The sequence below is a fragment of the Eublepharis macularius genome, chromosome 7, assembly GCF_028583425.1.
Source record: "Eublepharis macularius isolate TG4126 chromosome 7, MPM_Emac_v1.0, whole genome shotgun sequence".
In the NCBI taxonomy this organism is placed as follows: Eukaryota; Metazoa; Chordata; class Lepidosauria; order Squamata; family Eublepharidae; genus Eublepharis; species Eublepharis macularius.
In genome coordinates this window covers 82,181,404-82,208,396 of record NC_072796.1, presented here as the reverse complement: position 1 = coordinate 82,208,396, position 26,993 = coordinate 82,181,404, and the positions used below count along the sequence as shown (strand labels likewise).

The window sequence follows — 26,993 nt, the reverse complement described above, 5'->3', positions numbered from 1 at the left end:
CGGCGATGGCTGGCGCCATCACCCACCTTCCTGCCTCACCAGAAAGGGGCAGGGCATGTCACTTCACTTCACTTCACCGAACGTGGCAGTGTTGGCAATGGAAGGATATGCTGGTTGGGGTTCGAGTGGCTGGTGAGAGGATGGCCACCATGTGGGAGAGGTGGGTTTCGACGGCGGCCACCCCCTCCCTGCAGGGGCCCCCTTCAATGGCCCCGGTTGGGCTTCTAGTGGCCGGTCCAGAGGGCAGCCACCACGTCGGAGAGGTGGGCTGTGACGGCGGCCTCCCGCTCCCTGTGGGGGCCCCATTCACTGGCCCCGGTTGGGCTTCGAGTGGCTGGCCCAGGGGGCGGCCACCACACCGGAGAGGTGTCTTTTGATGGTGGCCTGGCCTCACCCCTCCTTGCACATGCCCTGCAGTCTGCTGAAACTGGCCTCCGCAATCAGGGGGGCTGCGCTTGCAGGAGCAGGATGGTTGACGATGATACCCACTTCACCGAACGTGGTGCAGTCCACAAAGGCAAATCATGTGCATGCCACCCCCCTTCCCCACGGTTGGATAGAACCAATGGAACTGCTTCCCCCCAATGGGGGGGGTGACATGCCAGGTACCATGGAAAGCAGTTGAAACCCACTAATGTGGAGGGTGGGAAATCCTGGGCTGCAGTTGCCAGCACAGAACAGCACGAGAAACCCACCTCACAGACTTGGTGGCCGTGACCAAAGCATTCCCCAACTTCCGTTGCCAAGCACTGGAGGGAGGGCCAGAGACAATGAGGGCATGCCTAGCACAGGGGAATTAGCAGGCAACTTCCTGCAACACATGATTCTGATGGGTAGTGCACCCTTTGAAGACAGCTTGCCTGGAACCCGCCTCTCCAATGTGGTGTGCCAGTTGGAAAGGTGCCTGCTTGATTGGCGCAGGACCACGGCCTTCATAAAGGTCAACCTCCCAAGAAGTCTGTGTCGCCTCCAGTCAACGGAAAACCCACCTCACCGACACGGGGAGCGGGAGAAAAGAGGAGATTGTATGGTGACGGAGAGAGCATGAAAAGAAGAGACGGAATAAGATGCTGCAAAAGAGGCTTGCCGAAGACAAAAAATTGGAGAATGTTCTTCAGAAGAAAGTGACAGCTGAGAAAACCCCTCCGCAGGGAGACCCTCTCCCATTAAACTCCAGTTTTATTTTGCCTGGAATAGCCATTTATTTTGGGAAACAAATGGCCCACGGTTGCCACAGCTATCAGGAATCCCACCTCTACAACGTCGTGTCCAGGATGGGAAGGTGCTAGGGTCAACCCCCACCTGCCTTCCCTCACACATTGGGGGAAGAACAGTTCTAGCGCCCCTCCTTGAAGGACCCTCTCACATCCTCGGGGGAAGGGACAGTCTCACCAACAAAGTGCCTTCCCTTCCACCTGTCATCCAGTCAGCAGCAACACACTTCTACGACGTGACAGCTGCGACAGAATGGAAGAGTGCCCCTGAAAAACACACTTCTAAAGGTTGAGTTGAGGAAAAAAGGGAGGCAATTATCTGGGCCGTCACCAAGAAAAGTCACCACTCCCATGGTGTCTCCTGCACAAGCAAGGGGAAGGACAGCAAGAAGACAGAACCATTTCCCACGACTACAATGTGGTGGCAGCTGCAGCAGAACATCCAGAAAAGGAAGACATAACCACATGTTGGACATGTGTAATCCCACTTTAACAAGAAGATGCCCCCCCCCCGGTTGAGAGATAAGTCCACTGTCAGAGTCAGAACCCACCTCTTCAACGGGCCAGCGTCTCTGCAACCCCTCTACAGCTGCTCCGGGTCAGAGATGGCCTACCAACCGCTGGCTGCCTCCCCTTTCTAGGAGCGCTACCTGTTGACAAAGCCCACCTCTTCAATGGGGCAACCGTGACTGGAACACTCCCTGAGGGTAGGGGAGGGCTGTAACGATCCCCGCATGTAGGGTGATTTGGAAGCTGTCCCAACATGGAGATGACGTGGCAGTTGGTGAAAACCTCTTTGAGATGTGTTGGCTTCCACAGGAAGCCTTCCATTTTCCGACCCATGAGAATTGCTGATAGTGTCCAGGAGGAGGGTTAATTCGCCTGGGGTTCATGCTACATCCACATTATACAGTCTCTGACAGCTCAAGCCTTCAGGGCCCAGATTGATGCATTTGTCCCCATAGAAAGGCACGTGGTTTAAAGGAGCCATGGAGCGAGTGTGACAGACAGAAGACACCTCGACAATGTGGTTTCTTGGGTGGGAAGGTGCCTGCGTGGTGGGGGCAAGGAAAATACATGTCCTACCGGAAGCTCAACCTCCCCAGAACACCATGTAGGATCAACAACCCCTCACGCCTATCTTCATCCAACCGAAACACACCTCACTGATGTGGTGGCCACAGGGAAAGTGCAAGTCACCGGTGTCGTGCCAAAAACGGTCCTGTCAGAGGAGATAGATCAGGAAGCAGCAAGAGAGACTTGCCTAGAAGACTAGGCGGCAGAATTATTCCCTCTGTTAAAGCGGCCTCTCTGCTGGACGAGGGGGTGAAAAGGCAGAAGAAGGAAAGCACAGCCCCGCTCGATGAGAGCATTGCCATCAATGTTGGACGGTGGACCTCAGCCAGAATGCACCTCTCTGACATGGTATGTGTACCGTGGTCCTGAGTCTGCCCAGCCCAAGAACATCCCTCGTGACCAGATGGAGTGGTGACAGGAAAGCTTGCATTTCAGATATCATGATTCATTGGCACAGCAGCCATCACCCTGACACACACAGGGATGTGTGAGGCATGGAACATGGAATGGAGGAGCCTGCCGTCCTCAAAGCACCACCAGGACAGTGCTTTCATCGACTGTCCGAACAAATCACCTCCAGGACGGAGCAGAAAGGAACAGGGCAGAGGATGGATGAGAAAGTGACAGCTGAATAACCCTTGTCCGATGGGAGTCCACCGGGGAGGCCTTCACCCATCAAATTCCAGTTTTACTTTGAGAAGCCAAAATGAAAAACTGAGGGGGTGCCACAGGCATCCGTAATCCCACCGCAATGATGTGTTGACCACTATACGAGTATATTTCCCCACAGGGTCTCCGGAAGCGCAAGCCTTCAGACCCCAGACAAGTGCATATTCCTCTGGCCACATGGAAGACCGCCTGACAAAAAGACCTTCGCCTGCCATGTGGGGACCACCCTAGATGGACAGGACTTTGTCATCAGAGAAGGATACCAGGGACAGGACTTTGTCATCAGAGGAGGACACCAGGGACAGGACGTGTTGTCAGGAGGAGGAAGAGAGGGAGCTTCCCCCCGTTCCCGACAGGACAAAATGCAGTGTGCTTGTATTTCCACCGAGGGGGGTGGGGGAAGGAGGCCACATTCACCCAGGGGAAACCTGATCCCACACCTACCAGGTGACCACACCTGAAGTTCCGGCTTAGCGTAAACTTGGCGGCAGCGGCCCTCACCCACCTTCCTGCCTCGCCAGAAAGGGACAGCAGTCGTGCCTTAGACTGTTTCTTCAACATACAAATTGTAATGGAAGCAGTAGAGTTTATAAAGAACAAGAGGAGGTACTTAGAAGGTGCCAGGGACAGGACGTGTCGTCAGGAGGAGGATACCAGGGACAGGGCTTGTCGTCAGGAGGAGGAGACCAGGGACAGTGCTTGTGTGTCTGCTAGCTTGGGTTAGGGGCTGGGCTCTGACCTGGGCCAGTGTTCCACTTGTCACCGGACATTGGGGATTGACCCTCAGAGGGGCCCTTGCGCTCACGGGAGCAGGACGGTCGCCGACAAAACCCACTTCACCGAACGTGGTGGCGTTGGCAAAGGAAGGATATGCTGGTTGGGGTTCGAGTGGCTGGTGAAAGGGCAGCCACCACGTGGGAGAGGTGGGTATCGACGGTGGCCGCCCCCTCCCTGCGGGGGCCCCCCTCAATGGCCCCGGTTGGGCTTCGAGTGGCTGGCCCAGGGGGCGGCCGCCACATCGGAGAGGTGTCTTTAGATGGTGGCCTGGCGTCACCCCTCCTTGAACATGCCCTGCAATCTGCTGAAACTGGCCTCCGCACTCGGGGAGGCCCTGCCCCTGTGATTTGGGGACCACCACCGATCTGAGCATGACCTGATCAGAGCACTGCACCACCAGCAAGTGAGGATTTGATACGAGTGAAATAGGAGAGGAACCCCCTAGTTTCAACTTACTTCTCTGAAACAGGCCTGTGCGGAGCCCCATGCCGCAAGCATGGGCAGCAGCACAGTGTTCTTTTACAAATTTGTCCCAGTTGAAGTTGAGTCAAAGGACAGTACAGACTGTGTTAATGAAATCGTTAAGAGGAAAATTAATAAAAATCCTTTCTAAAAAAGGATTTATGTGATTTCCTTTTAATTTGTGTTTGAATCGTTGATGTGAAGGCAAAATTGAACTTGCACAAAATAATGAAACTGAAGAACGGCACAACAAGAAAGGACAGAGAGAGGAGATGCTGGGCCAGACTGATGGTCCAGAAAACCGGACTCATAGCCTGCTCCTTCGGGACAGAGGATCTACTGAGAGAGTGGGTATTGAAATGATGGATCTTGGATTTGCTGTTAGGTTGCAGCAGGTCGTAAGAGATTATGAAGGGAGAGGCTTAGAGGTGTGAAAGGAAGTCTGGAGCAGAGAGGGAAGGCAGCTGTGGTGGGGAAGAATGGATGAGTTCAGGAGGAGGGATTCCTATCCTAACATGGACTGGGGGTGCTCCGGAGCCTGACTTAAAGTGAAGCAACCTGCCATCGGTGCAGAGAGAGACTGGGGTTTGTCAGAGCCAAGATTCCGGGTCCCCAAGGTCCAGGGAAGGATACCCCAGCAGGGGGAGGTTGATCTTGACGAATGCCAATTGATCCACTAGGGCGGGATCCAGGCGTGAGCGGCGGGGACGGAGGATGTCTCCCAGGTGGGAGAACACCCGCTCGCTCTGGACACTGGTGGGAGGGCAGGAGAGGAAATTCATGGCCACAGACGAGAGGTCTGGCCAGAAGGCAGATTTACGTGCCCAATACTCCAGGGGATTGGATTCAGGGGACTCTGGGGTCTCGGCAAGGTACTCCCGCACCATCACCTCTGCTGAGTCCTCTGCGGGTGCCATCCTGTCCTTCCTCATGCCAGCAACCTCCCAGTTCAGCACTGAGGACCAGTAGTTGGAGTGTGGTGGGCTCTCATGGGATGAAGTGCCAGGCTCATCCCCTGCCACTTCCCCCTCCTCCTCCTCCTCCTCAGCCACCAGCCCCTCTTCTGTGCCCTCTTCCAGCCGTGTCTTTTAGCCTGAAACCTGCGAACCTCTTTGCGAAGCTCCTTCTTCCACCGTTCCAGCTCACACTGGTGCATGGCAACGGCGCCCTTCACGCGTGGATCGCACATGCAGGCCATTCTGTACGGCCACTGTTTGCAGAGAGGATGCAAGCGGGCGGCCACTCCTGCCTGCAACCTGTTCATCAAGGCCCTAACACTTGGAAGGGTTTCCCCCCGCTCCAGTTCTTTGGCCAGTGCCCGGTCCAGCCCACGAATCAGGGGGATGGCTTGCCCCAGGCTGGACTGGTAGGAACAGAGGAGATCGGTGGTGTCCCGAAATGGCTTGAGGACACGCACCATTTGAGAGAGGACAAGCCAGTCCACAGAGCTGATGCTGAGCACATTTCCTGCATGCATGATGGGCGTTGAGGACATGATGTCTTCCAACACATGTCTTTGCTCCACCAGACGAACTATCATCACGTAGGTGGAGTTCCAACGGGTTGCCATGTCCTGGAAGAGCTCATGCTCTGGATCTCCCCCCTCCCCCTGCTTCTTGTGCAGCTGTCGGGCAGACTTAATGCTGCGAGAAAAATGAGCACCGAGACGCCGAAAGCCATCCAAGAAGTTGCGTATCTCCAATGTTCCCTGGTCCCAGCTGGGCTTGATCGCGCTACCCAACCCGAGAGCATCCCCCACGACCAGGTGCAGCTTATGGGCCAGACAGACAATGCCCTCCAGGGATGCCTCATTCAGGGCCGCCAGCATGTTTCTACCGGCGTCCGTGAGCATGTAGCCACGGACAGCAACGCCTGGGGGCAACCAGTCCCTCAGTGAACCCTTCAGCACGGCGGCAATGTTCTTCCCGTTCTGATCCACATCCATCCCCCGTGCCTGTAGAAGAACCACTCTGTAGCCCGCCGGCAGGAGTGGCTCCTCCTCTTGGGCCCCCAATTTGACCGCGGTGTTCCGGAGGTCCTCCGGTTGCCACCAGTGGGCAGTGATGGCGAGGTAGCCGTGATGACGGCTGCTCCACAGATCTGCTGTGAAGTGCACAGTCTGCCCTCTTGCTCTTTCCAGCTGGTTCCTGACCATCTCTGCCACACCGTTGTAGATGGCGGGCAAGACTCGCCGGCCAACAGTCTGCCGCGAGGGCATCGTGAACCAGGGTACAAAATGACGCACTGCCCTGCGAAAGCCCACACCCTCCAACACAGACAAAGGGAGTCCATCCAGGGCTATCATCTCAGCCAGTACACGAGTTCCCACCTCCTGAGCTTTCCCCCTGAATCTTTTGCTTGGCAGGGACAAACCAGAGGGAACAAGTTCCTGAAGGGTAGCCTGCCTAGAAGTTCCACTCCCACCCACAGCCCTCTCAGGGGTTTGAGCCTTAATAGGGGTGGATTCCCGTTCCACCTGCCCTTCTCCCTGCTCAGCAGCCCTCTTCACCCCACTGCTTGATGGCTTTTCTTGAGACAGCAGGCTTGGGTGATGTCTCTGAAGATGCCTGCGGAGGACACTGGACGACAGGTGTTGGGGGTCCACACCCCTATGCACCAGGGCATTGCATACCTGGCAACGCGCCGAACACGGGTCGTTTGGGATGGTTTGGAAGTGCCGCCAAAGCGTGGGGTTAAAACGGACACCAGGAATGTGTGGCTCGGGAGGAGGACAAAGCCTTAATGGTTGAAGCGTGCGGCGGGGCAGGGTGTGTGGAGTGCAGGCAGGGGAAGCCACAGGAGGTTGGGATGGGAAGGAGCTGGATGTTTCTACCGGACCCTCCGGTGCCCCCTGAGATCGATCCACGGAGAGTGTTGTCAGCTGATCCTCAGTGGGCAATGCTAAGAGCTCTTCTGCCTGCTCCTTGATCCCCAAGAGCGAATCTGTAGAACGAGGTGCTGCCTCTGAGGTCTCCCTGTCCCTGGTGCCACTTGTACTGGGCACTGATGGGCACCCAGGACAACCTTGGCAATTCTTCCCACCACGACCACTCTTGTTCCTCTTTCCAACCCTCATGGTGCTATGAGAAAAGATCTCTACAACCAAGTGAGATTTTTAAATGAAGCAGAGAGCCCCAAAAGCTTGGAGCAGGGTAGGGCAGAGCCGAGTGGCACCCAGCTGGACCCCAGTTGAGGGAAGAATGCACCACAAAAGACACTCTAGAGAGGCTTTGAAAGGAGTGAAGCAGAGAGAGCCCGCCCAAAGCGAGCTGCCAGTCACCAGAGAGTAGGTGTTTCACAGAGGCCAGGAGCAATCTCCCCTTGCACCTCAAAAGCCAGGCTGGAAATGTCCCCCCAAGTCACCCACTGTTGAGGGAGTGAAAAAGGCTTTGAAAGGAGAGAAGCAGACACAGCCCCCCCCCAAAGCGAGCTGCCGGTCACCAGAGAGTAGGTGTTTCACAGAGGCCAGGAGCAATCTCCCCTTGCACCTCAAAAGCCAGGCTGGAATTGTCCCCCCAAGTCACCCACTGTTGAGGGAGTGAAAGGCTTTGAAAGGAGAGAAGCAGACACAGCCCCCCCCCCCCAAACGAGCTGCCGGTCACCAGAGAGTAGGTGTTTCACAGAGGCTGGTGGCAATCTCCCCTTGCACCTCAAAAGCCAGGCTGGAAATGTCCCCCCAAGTCACCCACTGTTGAGGGAGTGAAAAAGGCTTTGAAAGGAGAGAAGCAGATACAGCCCCCCCAAAGCGAGCTGCCGGTCACCAGAGAGTAGGTGTTTCACAGAGGCCGGTGGCAATCTCCCCTTGCACCTCAAAAGCCAGGCTGGAAATGTCCCCCCAAGTCACCCACTGTTGAGGGAGTGAAAAAGGCTTTGAAAGGAGAGAAGCAGACACAGCCCCCCCCCCCCAAAGCGAGCTGCTGGTCACCAGAGAGTAGGTGTTTCACAGAGGCCGGTGGCAATCTCCCCTTGCACCTCAAAAGCCAGGCTGGAAATGTCCCCCCAAGTCACCCACTGTTGAGGGAGTGAAAAAGGCTTTGAAAGGAGAGAAGCAGACACAGCCCCCCCCAAAACGAGCTGCCGGTCACCAGAGAGTAGGTGTTTCACAGAGGCCGGTGGCAATCTCCCCTTGCACCTCAAAAGCCAGGCTGGAAATGTCCCCCCAAGTCATCCACTATTGAGGGAGTGAAAAAGGCTTTGAAAGGAGAGAAGCAGACACAGCCCCCCCCCCCCAAAACGAGCTGCCGGTCACCAGAGAGTAGGTGTTTCACAGAGGCCGGTGGCAATCTCCCCTTGCACCTCAAAAGCCAGGCTGGAAATGTCCCCCCAAGTCACCCACTATTGAGGGAGTGAAAAAGGCTTAGAAAGGAGAGAAGCAGACAGAGCCCCCCAAAACCTGCTGCCAGTGGTCCCAGAGAGTAGGTGTTTCACAGAGGCCGGTGGCAATCTCCCCCTGCACCTCAAAAGCCAGGCTGGAAATGTCCCCCCAAGTCACCCACTATTGAGGGAATGAAAGGCTTTGAAAGAAGGGAAGCAGAGAGCCCCCCAAAGCGAGCTGCCGGTCACCTGAGATTAGGTGTTTCACAGAGCCTAATAGCACTCTCCCTCCACTTCAGCAGCCAAAAAAAAAAGTGGGGGAAAGAAGGCAAGAACTGAAGCAGACAACGCCCAAAGCTGCCTTGCACCCACTGTGGGTCTATGAGTGGGGTGGCGTCACAGCAAAATAGAACCCCCAGCAAACCCAGAAAAAAAGGAAGAGATTTGGGGGGGAGGGGGGATTAAGCCCAAAAAGAACCCAAGGACTCAGAACGCAGAAACAAATCAGCGCGGTAAAAGGATTTTTTAAAAAAGTGCTCTGAATAGAAACGAGGAGAAATGGAGAAAAGAGAAAGCTCTCTTGCAGCTGAAGTCGGAAAGCCCCAAGGCACAAGCGCTCTCTGTCACACACACACACGCACACAAAAATTCCCCACAGCAAGCAGTTGCTGATGCTGAGCATAGAACTAACTCGCGTCCCTGCGCCAGGAGAATGGAGCTGACGCTTTGCGCGCTTTGTCTTTTATGCAGAAAGGCTGGTGATCTCTGTTTGGCTGACACAGCTGCCAATCAAGGTTTCCTGGGCTAGGATTGGTGTGTTCCAAACGGGGAAGGTGTTTCCACCGTTGCCTAGGAAATTGTTTGAGCGGGAATCCTGGCATTAAGGGGCAACGGACACACGGACAGAAAGCCCCAATGTTCAGCACTTTCGTGAGAAAAACACAAGCCCACGGCCCGCGTGTTCGCGAAGCACGAACAGGGTAAGTCCGTGGAAAAATTAGGTCCGTAATGCGGTCCGTGCCCACCTCTAGTGCCAACCAATCATGTTATTTGATACCTTTTTCTGATTGAATTTGCATGAAATTAATGAATTGAAAAACACACATTTCCACCAATTTTTTTAAAGGTAAAAAAGCTGTTAAAATCAAACACTTATAATAGGGGTGTACAATTTTAAAAACAAATTTTCTAAAATTAATTTGTTTCTGCTAATAGAGACTAAAAAGAGCCTCCCCCAGGTAGTAATTGCTGGTGAAAATCCTATGAAAAGAAAGTCCTGTTTTCTTATCTATGATTTGATTTATTCTGCTGACTGGAAAGGTTCTCTCTTTGTTACATTTGTTATGTCTTGACTCTATCTCCTTCTACCTCTGAGTGTGAACTAAACCTGAACTCTCTAAACCAGACAGCTAGTACCAGAATAATTAATGTTAACTAATGCATTTCCTTTTCTTTTTCCTTTTCTTTATCACTATATCCAATAGTAAACTGGCTAGCCCATGTGTAGATACAAAAAACCTACAAAACTGGGACACCTATAGACAAGGTACTATACTCTGGGGGAATTCCCAGCATATGCAGAAAAATATGACATTGTAAATTACCCCCAAGGAATGGAAGTTTGAGAGCGATTTCAGTGTTAGTTAAATTAGGAAGGGCAGGAAGAGACAGCAGCCTGCTGAATCCTCTGAAGTATTAGAAAATCCTGGAAGGGAGGTTGGTGGGATGTGGTTTTCAAATTGTTCCTCCCCACTTACAATTCCTCAATTATCATCATGACTGGGACTCTTTAAATTCTGTTTTTCTTTAGTTAATAAACAAATGAACATCCCTACTTCACAGTGTTAATGACTGGATTCTTCATTTTACTTCTCATGAAGGGATAATTATATTTTAGGGAATCAAGTACAAACATCATATAATGTCTTAATCCTTAATTTTTTCAAAAAAATTATAAAACTCAGAAGACTTACTACATTAAGTTTTAAAACTGTAAAATTTAAGGATTTAAAAGATTTAATAAGTGTCTACACTTATTTTCAGTTTTGAAATTGGTAGAATCTTATCAGATCAAATTTAAGGTTTTTGTCTAGCAGATCCTTATTTTCCCAATATGAACTTAAATGCTGGTAAGACTGATGTGTGAAGCTCCTATGCTGACACTTGCTGCAGGTTCAGTGTTTGTTTCAACTACTTAGTAGAAAGTAAAATAGAAAAACCACTTGGAAGAGGAATCTGGATGTTTACATGAATTGTAAGGACACTGTCATGTCCAAGTTGCTATGCCCATAGGGCAATTTGTGGTCAAACAGATAACTGGTAATTGATGCTACATGTGTCAGATAAGCTGAACTGATATCTGTTATATGACAACTATCATACCATCTAACAATTTGCCTGAACTGTCTAAAAGCAGAGCTTCTCTGTCCGTGTAGCCAAGTTAAGAACAACACACCTGGTTTTTCATATCAGTCAAGCTCCTTTATAAAAATTACATTTGACAGGTTCAAAAGTTAACAAAAAAAAGGGGGGGTTCTATTTTGTAGATAAAGTCCTTTGCATTCTCTCCTAAAGCTTGCCAAGTTAAACCCCGTTTAATTCCAACCTACAGGTTTTTATTCAAAATTACAGATTTTGAAACCTGTAAGAGCTAGGGTTGCCAGCTCTGACTTGGAAAATTCCTGGAGATTTGAAGGCAGTGTCTGGGGAGGATGGAATTTGGGGAGGAAAGGGTGTTTAGTGGGTAATGTGATGCTATAGAGTCTGCTCTCTGAAACTGCCATTTTCTCAAGGGGAACTGATGTCTTTAGACAGGAGATTAGGTGTAATTCCGGCAGAATTCCAGGGCCCATCTAGTAGTTGGCAACATTACTAAGAACACTTTCTTGGGAGTAAGCCCCATTGAATAGGCCTGAGTAGGATTTTAAGTAGATCTGTTTAGGATTGCTATATTAATCGCTTTCTCCAAACATAGTCTATTCCTTTCAAGATATTTGTGTGCTGCAAGACAAAAATGGGGATATACTTATTGGTTTGAATAAAAGAAATCCGAGCGGTGGGGAAATGGCCATTTAAACTGTTGGTGGGGCTTGGCTGGCCGGCTGGGAGTTCCCGGCTGGCCAGTCAAGCCCTGCTATTTAAATGGCCATTTCCCCGCTGCTCGGAGTGGCAGGGAAATGCCCATTTAAAGAGCGGGTGAGGCTTGGCTGGCTGGCCAAAAATTCCTAGCTGGCCAGCCAAGCCCCACCCACAGTTTAAATGGCCATTTCCCCTGTTCCCAGCCGGCCAGCCAAGCCCCACTGTTTAAACTGCAGGGCTTGGCTGCCTGGCCAGGACTTCCTGGCCAACCAGCCAAGCCCGACCCGCAGTTTAAATGGCCATATACCCGCTGCTCGGAGTGGCCATTTAAACGGCCCCGCCATTTAAATGATCAGCTGCTTGTTGAGGATCTCCCTGACAAGCAGCTGATCCATGGGTTTAACCCCAACGAACCACAAACCGGTTTGCAAACTTGCCCCAGTTCATGGAAGTTCATGGTTCGTAAAAATGCATGAACCACGAACCGTATGGTTCATTATTTCGCAGTTCGTGCCCACCTCTAGTTACCAGGTTCAGTTGAAGAGTCTAGCTATCACCTAGAAAGTTCTTAAAGGCACATACCTGCAGGACTGCCTCTTTTGCTGTGTTCTGCTCTGACAGCTCTGCTTTTCTGAGCAAAGCCTTTTGAAGGAGCAATTGGCAATTGCCCACTTATGTGTATTCTCTGTGGGAAATTGGCAATTGCACATTTATGTGCATTCTCTGTGGTGGCTACCAAATTATGGAACAGTATTGTTTAGGGCTGGCATGCTCCTCCCATTCACTGCTGCGGGTGGTGCTCATGGCTGTGATGGTCTGGCCTTTTCTGGCCCAGCAAGAGATGACTGTGGAGAATTGAGGGGTGGCGTGCAGCTCTGTAGGCCAGAACAACCTAGTGGGACAGAGGAGCACCTCTCCAGTGCAGGCCTCCACTGTGTTCAAGAGATGCAGAGGAGATGGCCCAGGTCAAGGAAGAGGCAGTGGAGGGAAGGAGCCAACTGGGCTTGCTTGGAGCTGGCTACAGTCCCGACAATGAGCTTGGACTGGGGCAGGGCCAGGAGGAGAAGCAGGGAGGTGGGCAGACATCAGAGCAGGCAGGGGAGACTGCTACAGGGGCAATTGGAGAGCTGCTCATCAAGCCCTAAGGGCCAATGGGGCTGCAGGTTGGCCACGAGAGGGGAGGAGGGATGGAGCACAGAGGCACATTGGCCTGCCCATCTCCATTCTGCCACCCCCAGGGGAAGGTGGTTGGAAGAGTACGGGGTTGCCCCTACCCTAGAAGAGCTTAGAAGGAGCAACAGGAAGCAGAGCCAAGGAGGAAAAAGAGTACATCCCTGTTTACATGCCATCTGGAGGTGGTGGGCTGTTTGGGAGAGAGAGGGTCCCAGGTGAGACAGAAACCCTCCCTTCTCCTTGTTCTGAGGGTACCTGCATCCTGACAAGGCTGGACCCAGAAGCGGGGGGCGGGGGCACAGACCCAGACTTTGAGCAGGAGAAATCAGGCAGATCTGCCTGGAGTTATTAGGAAGATCCCCTGACAGAATTGTTCAGGAGGGCATTCTTATCGAGGGAGAAAATTTGTAGTGTAATGAATCAGCTAAGGATGTGACTTCATTAGGGATAAAGTTTCCCCCCACATTGATTGTCTAGTTGCCTAAATGGATGTTTGCATCCGTTGTTCTAATTTCTCTCTCTTTACAATCTCAGCCCAACTGGATTATTTTGTCTTACTAGAATTTCTTATATTTTGTAACCTACTTACTGATTGACTGGAAAGGTTTTTTTTTAATCATGCTTGTAATTTGTCTCAAGTCTCAGGAAGAAAGGCAGACTAGAAATGAAATTTTATTATTATTATTACATTCAAATTACACACAAAACAATCAATAATAAATAAAGATCACATTATCATTGATTGGCCTTGCTGAGCTCATACAAGTTTCCGCCAGAGACCTAAGTATCAGCTAAGTATCGGTGCAATATGTACAGTGTTCCAAGTAATGCCAACTTTTGCAATTCTGTAGGTGTATTATTATTATTAGTAGTAGTAGTAGTAGTAGTCGTAGTAGTAGTAGTAGTAAATTTACTTATGTTGTAACTAACGGTAAAGAATGAATGTATCTGTAGGATAAAAAGCCAACATTTATATGAACATCTTCAACCGTAGGGCCAGATCTCAGTTTAGGGTGTTGAACCATTCATACAGGGGAAAAAAATAAAGTATGATTAACACTTCCTTTCCAGTCTTGTAAGTCTAAATACATATTACTTTGGTAACTTGAAATTGCTCCAGTGGTTATTGATATCACATGATAAACATCACAAAATATGTTTATAACATGATAAACACATGTGACATGGCTCGTTGTATATTTGGAACAATGTTCTCCACTCCACAGCAAAATTCTGTTTTATAAATTTTGTGCCTGTGTGATGAAAATATCTTTAAATGTTAATTATCAAATGTTTAGACAAATATGAAAAGGTTTAGCTGATCAATTGTATTTCTGCTGATTCAGCACCAAGATTGCTGCCTCCCAATGGCACCCCACTGTAGAGTAAATGATAAGCTGTTATAGGAATAGCCCTCAACCATCTCATGATGCCAATTTGCTGTACCTATCATGATCAACCTGCTGTATTCCTTCCATTCCTCATTATGCCCTAACCAATCCACAGATCAGCCTATTGATTCCATCCCTTCTTTGACAATATGAAACGTGAAAAAATGGTCTCCTAAAAAGCCAGTCATAGCACACCCAAAAATACATTTCCTGATCCAAAGTGACCAGCTATCCCCTTTATGGCTCTCCTGCAGCCTTCTCCTAGAAGCTAGGCAATAATTATTTTTACCAATCAGGTCCCATGCCTTATTTGAATTCTTGCAAGAAACTGAGACAACAACATCCCTCGATCAATTGGCCAAAAATGAATTTATTTAAATAGCAGTAGAAAAAAATATCAGGTGCTATTCATTAAATAATAGCTGGACAGGATGAGATGCCTCATAATGTTGTAGAATTTATTTCATTGTTAGTTTTAGTGGAAGCCGAATCTATGTAGCTTTGGTTAGGAACTCTGCCATAGAAAGCTGTTAGACTAGGTGAAAATAATGCTTTATACTAGGGTTGTCAACCTCAAGGTGGGGCCTGAAGTCCTCCCAGAATTATAGTTGATTTCCAGATAGAGATCAGTTCCCTTGGAAAAAATGGCAGCTTTAGAGAGTGAACTAAGTGGCATTCCATACTTGCTGAGCTCCTTCTGCTGCCCAAACCCCATCCTCCCCAAGCCCTTCCCCCAAATTTCTGGGAATTTCCCAAACGGAATCTCCCCAAATTTCCCAACCTAGAGTTGGCAACCCTACTTCACAAGCACATATAGACTATATAGAAGGTATTTCGCATACCTAATTTCAGTAATTCGTGTAACTACCATATAAGATAGGTCAATATTGTTATCACCACCATATTGCAGATAGGAGTCTGGTAAATAGTGATACTGAAAACTACAAACCAAGTTTGTGTTAAGGTAAGTTTTGAAGCAGATATTTCCAGACTTATAGCTTCTTTTAAAAGCACTGTGACAAAAATGTACCTTGTAATTTTCTTTGGGTTATCAGAATAACAGCAGCAACAATAGTAAAGCATCCATAATCTAGTACACATTCTGGATTATGTAATGGACAAAAAAAGTAGTTTGGGAATATTACTGCACTTTATAATATGGGCCACTTGTGATTCTACAAAATCTTGAACAATGGCTGGAGATATGAGGGACACTGCTGTCCTTAGCACAGATGTGGGAATACAGCATCATTTCAGGGAAGCATGTTTTTATGAAAGACAAGCACATCATTTTTTATCCATCCACTTCCTCATCATGGTTGCCTCCTGGAGGGAGAGTATTTATACTTAGAGACAGGAGAGGCATGCAAGCATGGCCTCACCAACATTTCTGTTTCCCTCCCACCACTCTGTTATCTGGTGATTAACTCTGTTAACACATCCTGTGTTCACCTGGAGTACTTCTGTATCTGCTGTGTTGATGGTGGGTGGAGAGTGAAGAAATGTCACTCTGGACCTTCTTGTTACATATGCATAGACCAAGCAGACTGGAATAAAATGGAAAGACTGAAGAAGCTCTGCAGTTTTGCAGGATGCTTCTGTAATGGGCTAATATGCAAGGCTATAGAGAGGGTCGTTAGCCAAGGGTAGCATTATTCAGAAAAGGACCTATCTGTGTTTTTCTCATAGTCAGAAAGTATAGTGAAAATGTTCTGCCATGTGGATAAATTTAATGTAGTTAAAATGTAAAATCAGGTTCCAGTGAGTTAGAAGAGATATATACCAATTTGGAGTCCTGACTCTGTTATTTCCCATGCAAGATTGCTATCCTATTCAAGAATCCAAAAGAAATGCTTGATTAAAATAAATGAACCATTCTCCCCCAAATTCATGCTGTTAATGAATCCATAGGTGTGCTCCATTAATTTCAATACAGCTAATCTCTGAATATGTTAAAGCACTGTGAAAGAATGTACAAGGGCTCTAACTATCTTCAGTCTTAATATTATAGATTAAAGGTTTAAAGGTCTGACTGGTTGGCTGACAATATGGCAGCAACCAGTGTAATTTTTTTCAAATACTCTTATTTTAATTTTTGTAATTGTTCCTTTCTATAGAGTTTAGAACTGTGGCCGAGGTAGGGTGGATGGGTGTTTGGTTGACATTTCCCCGACTTCTGACTGCAGTATCTTTGTGGTGGCTGTTACCTGATGGAGGGAAGGGTTTCTCTGCATGAGGGATAGGTGTGTGGCTGCATCCAATGTTTTTTAGACAATAGCAACTTCAGCAATGATACATGATACTGCCAGCAATTCCTGCTGAATGATGACAATCTCCCACTTCACAGTCAATGTTGGGAGTAGGATAGAATTTTACGTAGCGCTCATGTTATATGAAGAAATTTTTTGGAAAACCCACCTGAGTGCCCATGATACATGCATTCTGCTGCTGATTTTTTAAAAGTTTTCCTAAACAAAAGCTAAGCCTTTTTGAATGACTGGGCTTTTTAAAAAACAACAACAACAGTTTTCTCCTTATTTGATAAGCAGACATTAAATGACTGTTGCTTGAAATTCTGGGTAGTATTCAATGCATGCTTTCATGGTACTTTCAGAAATTATGATATAATATCCCTTATTCACAAATATAATGATCAGTTCTGTTAAATCATATTCAATCAGCTTATATAACGATGCCTATATTTTGTTATTCATTTCAGATTTCTGAGACCTATGCCTTTCTACCAAGAGAAGCGGTGACACGATTTCTAATGAGCTGCTCAGAGTGCCAGAAAAGAATGCATTTAAACCCAGATGGAGTAGATCATAAAGGTATCTTTAGTGTCAAATAGTAGAATGTAAAGCAATTTTATTCATAACATCCATTTATATTTTCCTGGTTTAAGTGAAGACTCATAAAAATGTTGTACACTAGAATGGTTCAATGAGTCTCATCATCTCATTTACTGAAGTCAGAATGTAGAGGTCTCCTGCATTATCTGAAAGGATACATAATGCCATGTTTCTCCTGAACAGTGGATTTTACCTAAGGGAAACATTTATTTTTTCTCATTTTTTAATATGTCCACTTAAAAAGAGGACATAAACTGCATGGACACCCTGCATTTCAGATATTTTTAAAATCACACCCCCCCCCCTAAAGATGCATTTCTTTCATATTGGCTTTTCTGTTCTGGGTTGGATTCTAAGAAATGCAAGCATAAAGGTGCTCATGGAGGTAAACTGTTCCTATCTCACCCTTACCTCAGAAAAAATTGTAACCCCCTCCCTCCTCAACTGATGCTAGGGATGGGGAGCCTTGTGGCATAAGAAGTCCTCAGCTGACAGAAAAGGGAGGAGGGCTGAATTTTCCCGAATATCCCTCCTGATTGCAGGACTAGTACAGCACTTTGTTTATGAAACTCCCAATTTTGGGAGTCACAGTGGGCTGTTGGGGAAAAGGGAAGGTGGGGAAAAGCCACAGATTTCACTTGCGATATGTAGACCCTATGAGTGTAGCATGAGGGAGCAACTTAAAATTCCAAATATAATTTGGATTACTTTAAAAATATAGGAGCTGTATGTGAAGCTAAGCACTTATGTGATGAACTTATTTGATGAATCTCTTATGACTGCAGCCAGGCACAAAGGTATCCATACTGGAACTGCCAATAGAATTCCAAGTACAGTGACATTTTCAGAAGTGGGGGCGGGATTCATCCTTCAGGTGAAATGTCTGAGGAATTTTGAGAGAAGCCAAAAGAATTTCATCCTAATCCATCAAATCATTTCTCTATGAGATTTTTGTAGATGACTCTGTGGAAGTTCTGTAGAGGATGATAAGCAGCAGCTTTTAATTTTAATTTGCTTATGAAAAATGTTGTAACTCATAATTGTTTATTCTTACAGATAATGGGAAGCCCCCAACATTGGTGACCAGCATGATTGATTACAATATGCCCATCACTATGGCCTACATGAAGCACATGAAGCTGCAGCTATTAAATTCCCAACAAGATGAGGTAAAGATTAGTATACAATAACAACAGTGATTCTCCCATAGTTGCCTTACAATATCTAAAGCTCAGCTTCATTTACTTTAATGGAATACTGAAAACATCTACTTAATCAGAGGTTTGAGAAGAGTAACTTCTATTTCATAAGAGATGTCATATGTTCTGCTAATCTTGTTCTTTTGAGTTTGAGACCATGGATGTTCTGTTACCCAGCATTCAAGTAATAAGAGAGATAAGGGGAAGGTAGTGTAGAAGAACCTTTTGCTCATACTGGATAGTTTCCATGACGTTTAATACATCATGTCAAATTGCTTATGTTTTGTTTCAGCATTCTTTCAGCTCTGTATTTGATTTTTGTTTGTTTTCAAATTTCAAATCCATATCCTATTTGTATTATTTATTGAATGTCTTGGCTATTGATCGTATTGATTTACACTGTGTAATCTGACTTGAGTCTCAATGAGAAAGGTGGACAATAAATAATGTAAATTTAGGGGGTGGGGCACCATGAGCGTTCATGCCAGACGCGTGAAAATCAGATTCCTGGCTCTGACTCCCCCCCACCCCGATCGATCTATTAAGCTACAAACTGAAACTCTTAATCATAAATCATGGGCAAGACAGGAGGAAATAAAAATAAGGCTTTAGAATCAACATCACAGTCCGTAAAAACTTACTTTTTGACAGCTGAGACCAAGAATGGGGCTGAGGCGGAGCCATGTTCTACATCTAAAATGGCCACCATAAGTAATGACGACCAAACAGATGAAGAAATTCAGATACTAGAAGCTAACATTAACCTTAAAATAGACCAACTTGAAGATAAAATTGTTAACCGGTTGGAAAAGCTCCTTAAACCCATGAACGATCAACTTGCATTAATTAATGGGACACTACAGCAAGTTACTCAAATTGCTGACTTAGTATTAGATCTCAGCCTTTCTCTGCAAAAAGACACACACATAATGTAATCAAATGAGAGTTGGCTGAAAAACAAAATTATAGACTTAGAAAATAAAATGAAGTATAATAATTTCAAATTTTGCGGATTTGCAGAATCCGAGGAAGGAACAACTGATCTCATAGCGTTTCTAACTGGATTGCTAGCACAGGAGCTGCAGTTAGAAGAGGGGGTGGCACCAAACATAGTGGCTGCATATAAACTGGGTTCCCCTCGAAATTTGAGAATGAGAATCAATAGAAACATAATTGTCAGATTCTCAGATTCCCGTACTAGGGAAAAAATCATCCCAGAGGCAAGGGGAAAAGGCTCATTTTCTTTTCATGGGAAAAAAAATTCAAGTTTTTCAGGACTTGTTGAGTGAAACCTTATTGCAGAGAAAGAAACTCAAACCCATCATAATCACATTAAACAAAGCGAATATTAGATACAAATGGGTGGCTTCTTCTAAGCTCTAGGTGATCCACTAAGGAAGAGCACTTCACACAGTTGACCTGGACACTGGTAGGAAATTGCTTACAGAACTGAACTTACCAATTCAAGATCTGAATGTCAAATTACCAGAGAATAACACTGCTCAGAACCTCTCTACTCAAGCAAGATGGATCACGATCCCAAAGAAATCACCGTCCTGAGATAGACGACACCTACCAGTTAATTCCACCCACCTTGTTCTCATCTAAAAAAGAGCCCAGGAAAACTTCAAGATGTGACTGTTCTGAATACTCCTATTCTTGCTCTTAGTTTTCTTTTCTTACTATCACTGTGAATCTTAATTTTTTAATTTTCTTTATCTGCTGCTCTATCTTACCCCACTAATCTATTTGTTGGGGGGGGGCGGAGAGACACCTGATTTTCATTATAGTTCCCAGTTTGGTTAGGGACCTCCAGATGAAGGGAGGAAAGGTCTCTTTTTCTCCCCATTTGTTTTCCCACAGAATGTCCAGTTCTGTGCATCTGGAGGGATTGCTCCTTGACTTAAAGGAGTGGAGTAGTGAGCAAGTTCAGTTAATTCTGTTGTTTGTTGGGGGGAGTTGGGATGTTGTTTACACTGTTAACATTTTTTCTTGGAACTGAAGTTTATTTTTTGCAATTCTAGCAAAGTTATATAAAAGCAAGGAAGGTGCATTTCAAGCATTTCAAATGTTATATATTTTTTGGTTTGGCTCTACTATGTTTATTAGCCTCAAAGAATATTTTACAAACTCTGGTACACTATGACAGATAAAATTAAAATTATTACTTTTAATTGCATAGGTTTAAACAACCCTATAAAACTTAAACGTGTTTCTATACCATTAGTGAAACAGAATGTGGATATACTATTCCTACAGGAAACTCACTATAGAAAAGAAATGCCTCAGATATTGAAATCCAAAAGGTTTAGCTTGCAGTTTCAAGCTCCTGGCTCATCAAATGCAAGGGGGGGGGTAGCAATTTTATTTTCAAAAACTGTCAAATTCCAGTGGTTAGACTCTCAAATGGATCCTAGAGGACGATTCATATTCATCAAAGGGATCCTGGAGGAAACAAGGGTAACCTTAGCTTCTATATATGCATCAAATGACAAGCAACTTGATTTGCTTCAGGAAACCGTATCTAATTTGTGTATGTTTGCAGAAGGTGAAATTTTGATAGGGGGGATTTTAATTGTATAGCAGATTTAAATTTAGACCGGTTCCAGAATAATAGGAGTTGTCAGGGGCGGGGGGAAACCACGTCAATCTAACCTTCAACTTTTATTTGATAAATTTGCTCTTAAATATGTATGGCACTCACAACATGGGCTGGAAAAAGATTTTACATATTTCTCTTCTCATCACCAAGTTTATACAAGAATTGACTATATATTGGTTTCCTGTAAAATTTATCAAAATTTAATTTTCTCCAGCATAGGTAGTAAAATTTGGTCAGATCATGCCTGAGTAGAAACCCAATTGAATTTGGATGAAAAAACAAGACATGAATCCCACTGGCTGTTGAATAAATCTCTTTTATTACACCCAACCATTCTCAAAGAAATAGGGGAAACACTTGAAGACTACTTTAAAGAAAATATAGCAGGTGAGATTTCCGAGGCAACAATTTGGGATGCCATGAAGGCAGTGACTAGAGGGACGATCATCTCATTAGCCTCATTCTATAAGAAAGAAAGAGAGAAATTTAAGTCAGAGATCATAGATAAAATTCACGTACTAGAATATAAACATAAAAAATATAACAGCAAAAAGGCTTACAAACAATTATTATTAGAAAGGAAAAAGCTTGAAACGCTAGAATCCTCCACTATAAAAAAGAATCTACTCTTTTTAAAGCAGAATAACTGGCATAATAGCCCCAAGACACTGCATTTAATTGCTTGGAAAGTTAGAAAAAAAGCTTCTATCTAATCAAATTAACCTGATCAAAAAAAGCAGTAAGACCTACACCTCTAATAACAAAGAAATTCTGGAGGTATTTTATGACTTTTATTCTAACCTTTATAAAACCACAAATCCTGCACCATCTGAAACTGATGACTTCTTAGCTTCCGGTACATCTTTAAAACAACTTACACAAGCACACAAGGAATTCTTAGATTCCCGTATCTCTACTCAGGAAATTACAGAGGTCATAAAAAATCTTAAACTTAATAAAACCCCTGGCAGGGATGGTTTCCCTAACCAATTCTATAAAACTTTCAAACATATTTTAGTTGAACCACTTAGACTAACTTGCAATGCAGTTCTTACACAAGGCGTCTTCCCTCAATTTTGGTACGAAGCATTGGTTATTGTGATTCCCAAAAAAGGGAAGGATGCCACCCTTCCAACATCTTACCGCCCAATATCTATGTTAAATCAGGATGCAAAAATCTTTACAGCAGTACTAGCTAAGAGGTTAAATAAAATCATAAACCAATATATCCACCATGACCAAACCAGCTTCATACCAAACAGAAATATTACAGACAATGTGAGGAAGTCCCTTAATATTATCAACTACTGTAATACTAACCAAATTGAGGCACTTTTATTATCATTGGACGTTGAGAAAGCTTTTGACAGTTTAGAAACCAAATTCTTATTGAGACTCCTCTTAAAAATGGGATTTGGCCGATCCTTTATTCAAACAATCAATTTACTCTATGCTTATCCCATGGCACAATGAAAAATAAATGGATTGAAATCACAGAAAATCAAGCTTACCAGAGGGACCAGACAGGGGTACCCCCTTTCCTCGCTTTTATTTGCCCTTTCTATAGAACCTTTGGCAGGGACTATAAGACAAAAGGCTGAGATCAAAGGTATTAAAATAAAAAATCAAGAATATAAAGTTTCCCTCTTCGCTGACGTTATGGTTCTTTATATTACTCACCCAATTACCTCATTACCTACTCTGGAAGATATTTTACGAAAATTTGGTCAAATTTCAGGTCTTAAAATTAATAAATCCAAATCTGAAATTTACCCTATTAACTTAACCCTGGCTACACACTCGCAGATAGTTTCCAACTATGAATATCAGTGAATCCTCAAAGTTTGGAACTATTTAGGTGTCACAATTCCTTTAAACCTCATTGATTTAAAAGATTCTAATTTTAAACCCCTAGAACAAAAGGTCAAAGGGAAAATTAAGGATTGGAATAATTTGAAATTGTCTTGGGCAGAAAAAATAATTTTTGTCAAAGCCATAATCTTACCACTATTTCTGTTTCATTTTCACATGTTGCCTATTAAATTTACTCATCAAGGTACCCAGCACAGGCAAAGTATTATAAATAAATTCATCTGGGCCAATAAACACCCTAGAATAAATTTTCTAACTATGAAACAATCATAAAAAAAAGGAGGCTTGGCCATACCAGATCTAAAATATTATTATATGGTAGCCCAATTAACAAACATAGTGCTATTGCTAAACTCCCCAGAAAACTTAGACTGGGCTTTGATCGAAACAACACACTTATACCCACATGATATAAAAAATATGATTTGGACAGAACCTAAAAATAGACCAGCTTTAATTTTTACTAACCTCTTTTTGGAAACTACTTTAAAAATATGGGACAGGACAAGACAACATTTAGCTCCAGCACCTTCTCCACTATCATCCTTTCTAGACTAAACTTGGTTTCCACCTGGTTTGAATTTAATTTCATTTCAACTATGGAAGGTAATCAAGAAAACAAGAATCATAGATATAACTGAACAAGGTGCTATCCTTTTTTTAAAAAAATTTATTGGATGGTTAACATAACATACATAATGTTATTACATCTTACTTACTAATTATCCCCTATAGATATAGTGTATGCTCCCACCCCTCCCCTCCCCCTTTCCTCTATTGACTTCCAACAGCACTACAGCCCCCCGTTTCTTGTTACAAATACTATCTCTTAGTTGTCATTTTAAACTTAATGGTAAAGATACATTATATTTATCTTACTTAATAACACTCAAAAGACCATAATTGTCCTTTAACATCCCATCTTTTTTCTAAATATTTTTTCAATTTCCCCCAGTCCTCAAAAAATTCCTTCGGATCTTGCTCTCTCAGTTTCCTTGTTAATTTGTCCATTTCCGCCATATATAACACTTTTTGTATCCACTCTTCAGTTTTCAGTATTTCTTCTTTCTTCCAATATTGTGCATACAAAGTTCTTGCCGCCGTTATCATATAGTACAGTATTACTCTATCCCTTCTATCAATGTCTTCTAAATGCAAGGATAACAATAACATTTCTGGATTCTTAACTACATTATTTTGGAGTATTAAAGACATTTCAGTACATATTTTAGACTAGAAGTCTCTAGCCTTATCACACGTCCACCACATATGAAATAGAGAGCCTTCATGCTCTTTACATTTCCAACACTTGTTGGATAGCTGCTTATTAGCAATGGCTAACTTTTTCGGTGTTAAATACCATCCATATATCATTTTATAGCCATTCTCTCTGATACTGGTACAAGTTGAAATTTTTAAAGTATTTTTCCACAACTGTTCCCATGCGTCCATCATAATCTGATTATTACAATTTATTGCCCATTTTACCATTTGAACCTTAATCGTCTCATCTTCAGTATACCATTTTAACAGTAATTTATACATTTTAGAAATTATTTTATTATCCCCCAATAAAATTCTAATTCTGAGTTTTTATTTCTAAAGCCTGCCTTCCTTTGATCTGATTCAAATAAGTCTTTAATTTGTCGATATTGCAGCCAAACGTATTTAAATGGTAATTCTTCATTCAATTTAAGTTTCAGCTCATTGTTTTCAGTTTTTACTAATTCTTTATAAGTAAGCCATTCATCTCCTTTATATTCCAAATTCGGGTTAATTACTTCTGCTGGAACAATCCACATTGGTTTCTCTTGCTGTATAAATTTTTTGTATTTTAACCAAGTTAACAGTAGATCTCTTCTCGAGTAATGGTGCTGGAACATTGCGTCCATTTTATACTTATCATACCATAAGTATGCATGCCAACCAAAAAGTTTGTTATAGCCTTCCAAATTTAACAACTTATGATTGGATAAGGACACCCATTCTTTTAGCCATACCAAACATATTACTTCATGGTACAATCGAAAATCAGGTAATTGCATGCCACCTCTTTCTCTTGCGTCACAAAGCACTTTCATTTTGACTGTAGGTTTTCTTCCTGCCCACATGAATTCCGATATTTTCCTCTGCCATTTTTCAAACTGTTTTTTGTCCTTAACAATTGGTATCGTTTGCATCAAAAACATAACTCTAGGCAGCACATTCATTTTTATTGTAGCAATCCGACCTAACCATGATAAATTCAATTTGTTCCATTTTATCATATCTTTTTCAATTTGAGTCCAGAGCTTTTCATAGTTGTTTCTAAACAAGTCAATATGTTTCTTTCTGTAGATATTCCATATTTTCTTGATTGTGCAATAGGTCTTCATTTAATCTCCATCGTAATTTCTTCTGTCCCATTGCAGCTTTCCAAAGCAATGGATTGTGGTCTGAGCTCACTCTTGGCATTATTTCCACTTTTTTTGTCCGTAATGCCAATTCTTTGGTTGTCCAAATCATATCAATTCTTGAAAATGATTGATGTCTTGCCGAGTAGTACATATAATCTTTGCCTTTAGGATTTTCTTTCCTCCAAATATCCTCCAGGTTTTCTTGTTCTACTAATTCAAAAAATGATTTTGGTAGCTTCCCTGATTTCTGTTTTCCTCCTCTTATTTTTCTATCCAATTGCAAATCTACAACCCCATTGAAGTGTCCCATCATTACAATCTGTTCATATACATCTTGATCTAATTTGTCTATTAATTCCCTATAGAATTGGTCTTTAGCTCCATTGGGTGCATATACAACTATTATTAAAGTCTTCTTGTCACACACATTAATTTCCACAGCAAGATATCTCCCATTTTGATCTCAAAATACTAATTTTGAGTCCAAATCTTCTTTAATATACATCACTACTCCTCTTTTCTTTTCTTTTGCCGATGCAATAAATTCTCTTCCTAGTTGTTTATTTTTTTAAGAACTTGACATCTTGATCTTTAATATGTGTTTCTTGTAAACAAATTAAATTACAATTTTTTTTAGCCAATGAAAAATAGTTCTTCTCATCTGCGGTGAATTTAGTCCATTTACATTCCATGATATTAGTTTGTACTCCATCATTCTATTTTCTTACCAATCTAGAAAAGTCATTTGCGTTCTCAGAGAGAAACTCCTCCATTTGCTGTCTTGATTTAATTATGACTCTCAAACCATTAAAGTAGAAGCTCAACCCTTCTGGTATTTCCGATCTGTATCTGATATCTTTCTCTCTCAGCTTCTGGGTCATTTCTCTATATTTTCCCCTCTCTTAGAGAATTCTTCTAGGTACCTCTTTCATTATCTTGATTCTATTTCCCTCCAGTGATAGAGGATTCACAAAGTGTCTTTGGATAATCTCTTCTCTCATTCTTTTCGATATTAACTGCACAATAATGTCTCTTGATAAGTTCTTTTGTTGTGCATATGTGGAATTGACCCTGTATACTAGATCCAAATTTGCAGTAATTTCTTCTGGTTGTTTATTCAGAAATTCTACTAAGATATCCATCATTTGGTCTTGTACATTTTGCGCCATCGATTCTGGAACGCCCCTAAATCTTAGTTGTCTTTCCGTTGCCTTACATTCCATCGCTGCCATCCTCTCCTGCATCACTTGATTTTCCATCTTTACATTTGTAGCTAAATCATTAGTCTTCTGTTCCACTTCTTGCACCTTATTGTTTGTTGCTTGTAGTTCATTTCTAATTCCCTCCATATTCTTAGCCAATTCTGCCACCTCTGTTTTAATTACATCTTTCAAATCTTTTACCAATGTTTCATGCATCTTTTGTATCGATTGGTTCAGTTCTTTATAACCTTCTGTAACTTTCTTCTCCAGTCCTTCAATTGCTGCGTCTACTGAGGCTTGCCACTCTTTATCTAATTTTTTCATCATACTTGGACTTGGCTTGGTGCCCCCCCATGTGTCCGCTCTCTTTCTTAAATCTATTTTGCTTTTTTATTGTTTTCCCCTTAATATTACTCACTTTGCTAGTCTCGATAAAAGAGAAAGTTTTTCAATTTGGATCCAAAATGTCGGGCGCAATTTCTGTATGGTAACTAGAATTGCTTCTTCCCTCAGCTACAATGGCATATTTCCTGTTCCTTTAGTCCCAATTTCTTGTGATGCTTACTTTGTTTTGCTTCCGGGTCTTCTTTCTTCTCGCTGTTCTTCCTGCTTCCCGCTTATTCTTGTCATCTCTAGGCACACATTGTCTCCTCCTCTCCCTATCTCATCTCCTCTCGCAATGTTTCAATGCTATTTCCCAGCTTCCTCCTCCTCT

General features: G+C 43.9%; 1 protein-coding gene across 3 annotated transcripts in view; it reads left to right on the top strand.

Annotated features, from left to right (window-relative positions):
• Positions 1-26,993, top strand: part of NOL4 (nucleolar protein 4) — a 310,646-nt gene that overhangs the window by 79,591 nt on the left and 204,062 nt on the right. For all 3 annotated transcript variants that reach the window (XM_054986049.1, XM_054986048.1, XM_054986047.1), the window contains exons 3-4: positions 16,875-16,986; positions 18,064-18,176. In XM_054986049.1, coding sequence (XP_054842024.1) covers positions 16,875-16,986; positions 18,064-18,176 — 225 coding nt within the window. The remainder of the gene's footprint in view (positions 1-16,874; positions 16,987-18,063; positions 18,177-26,993) is intronic.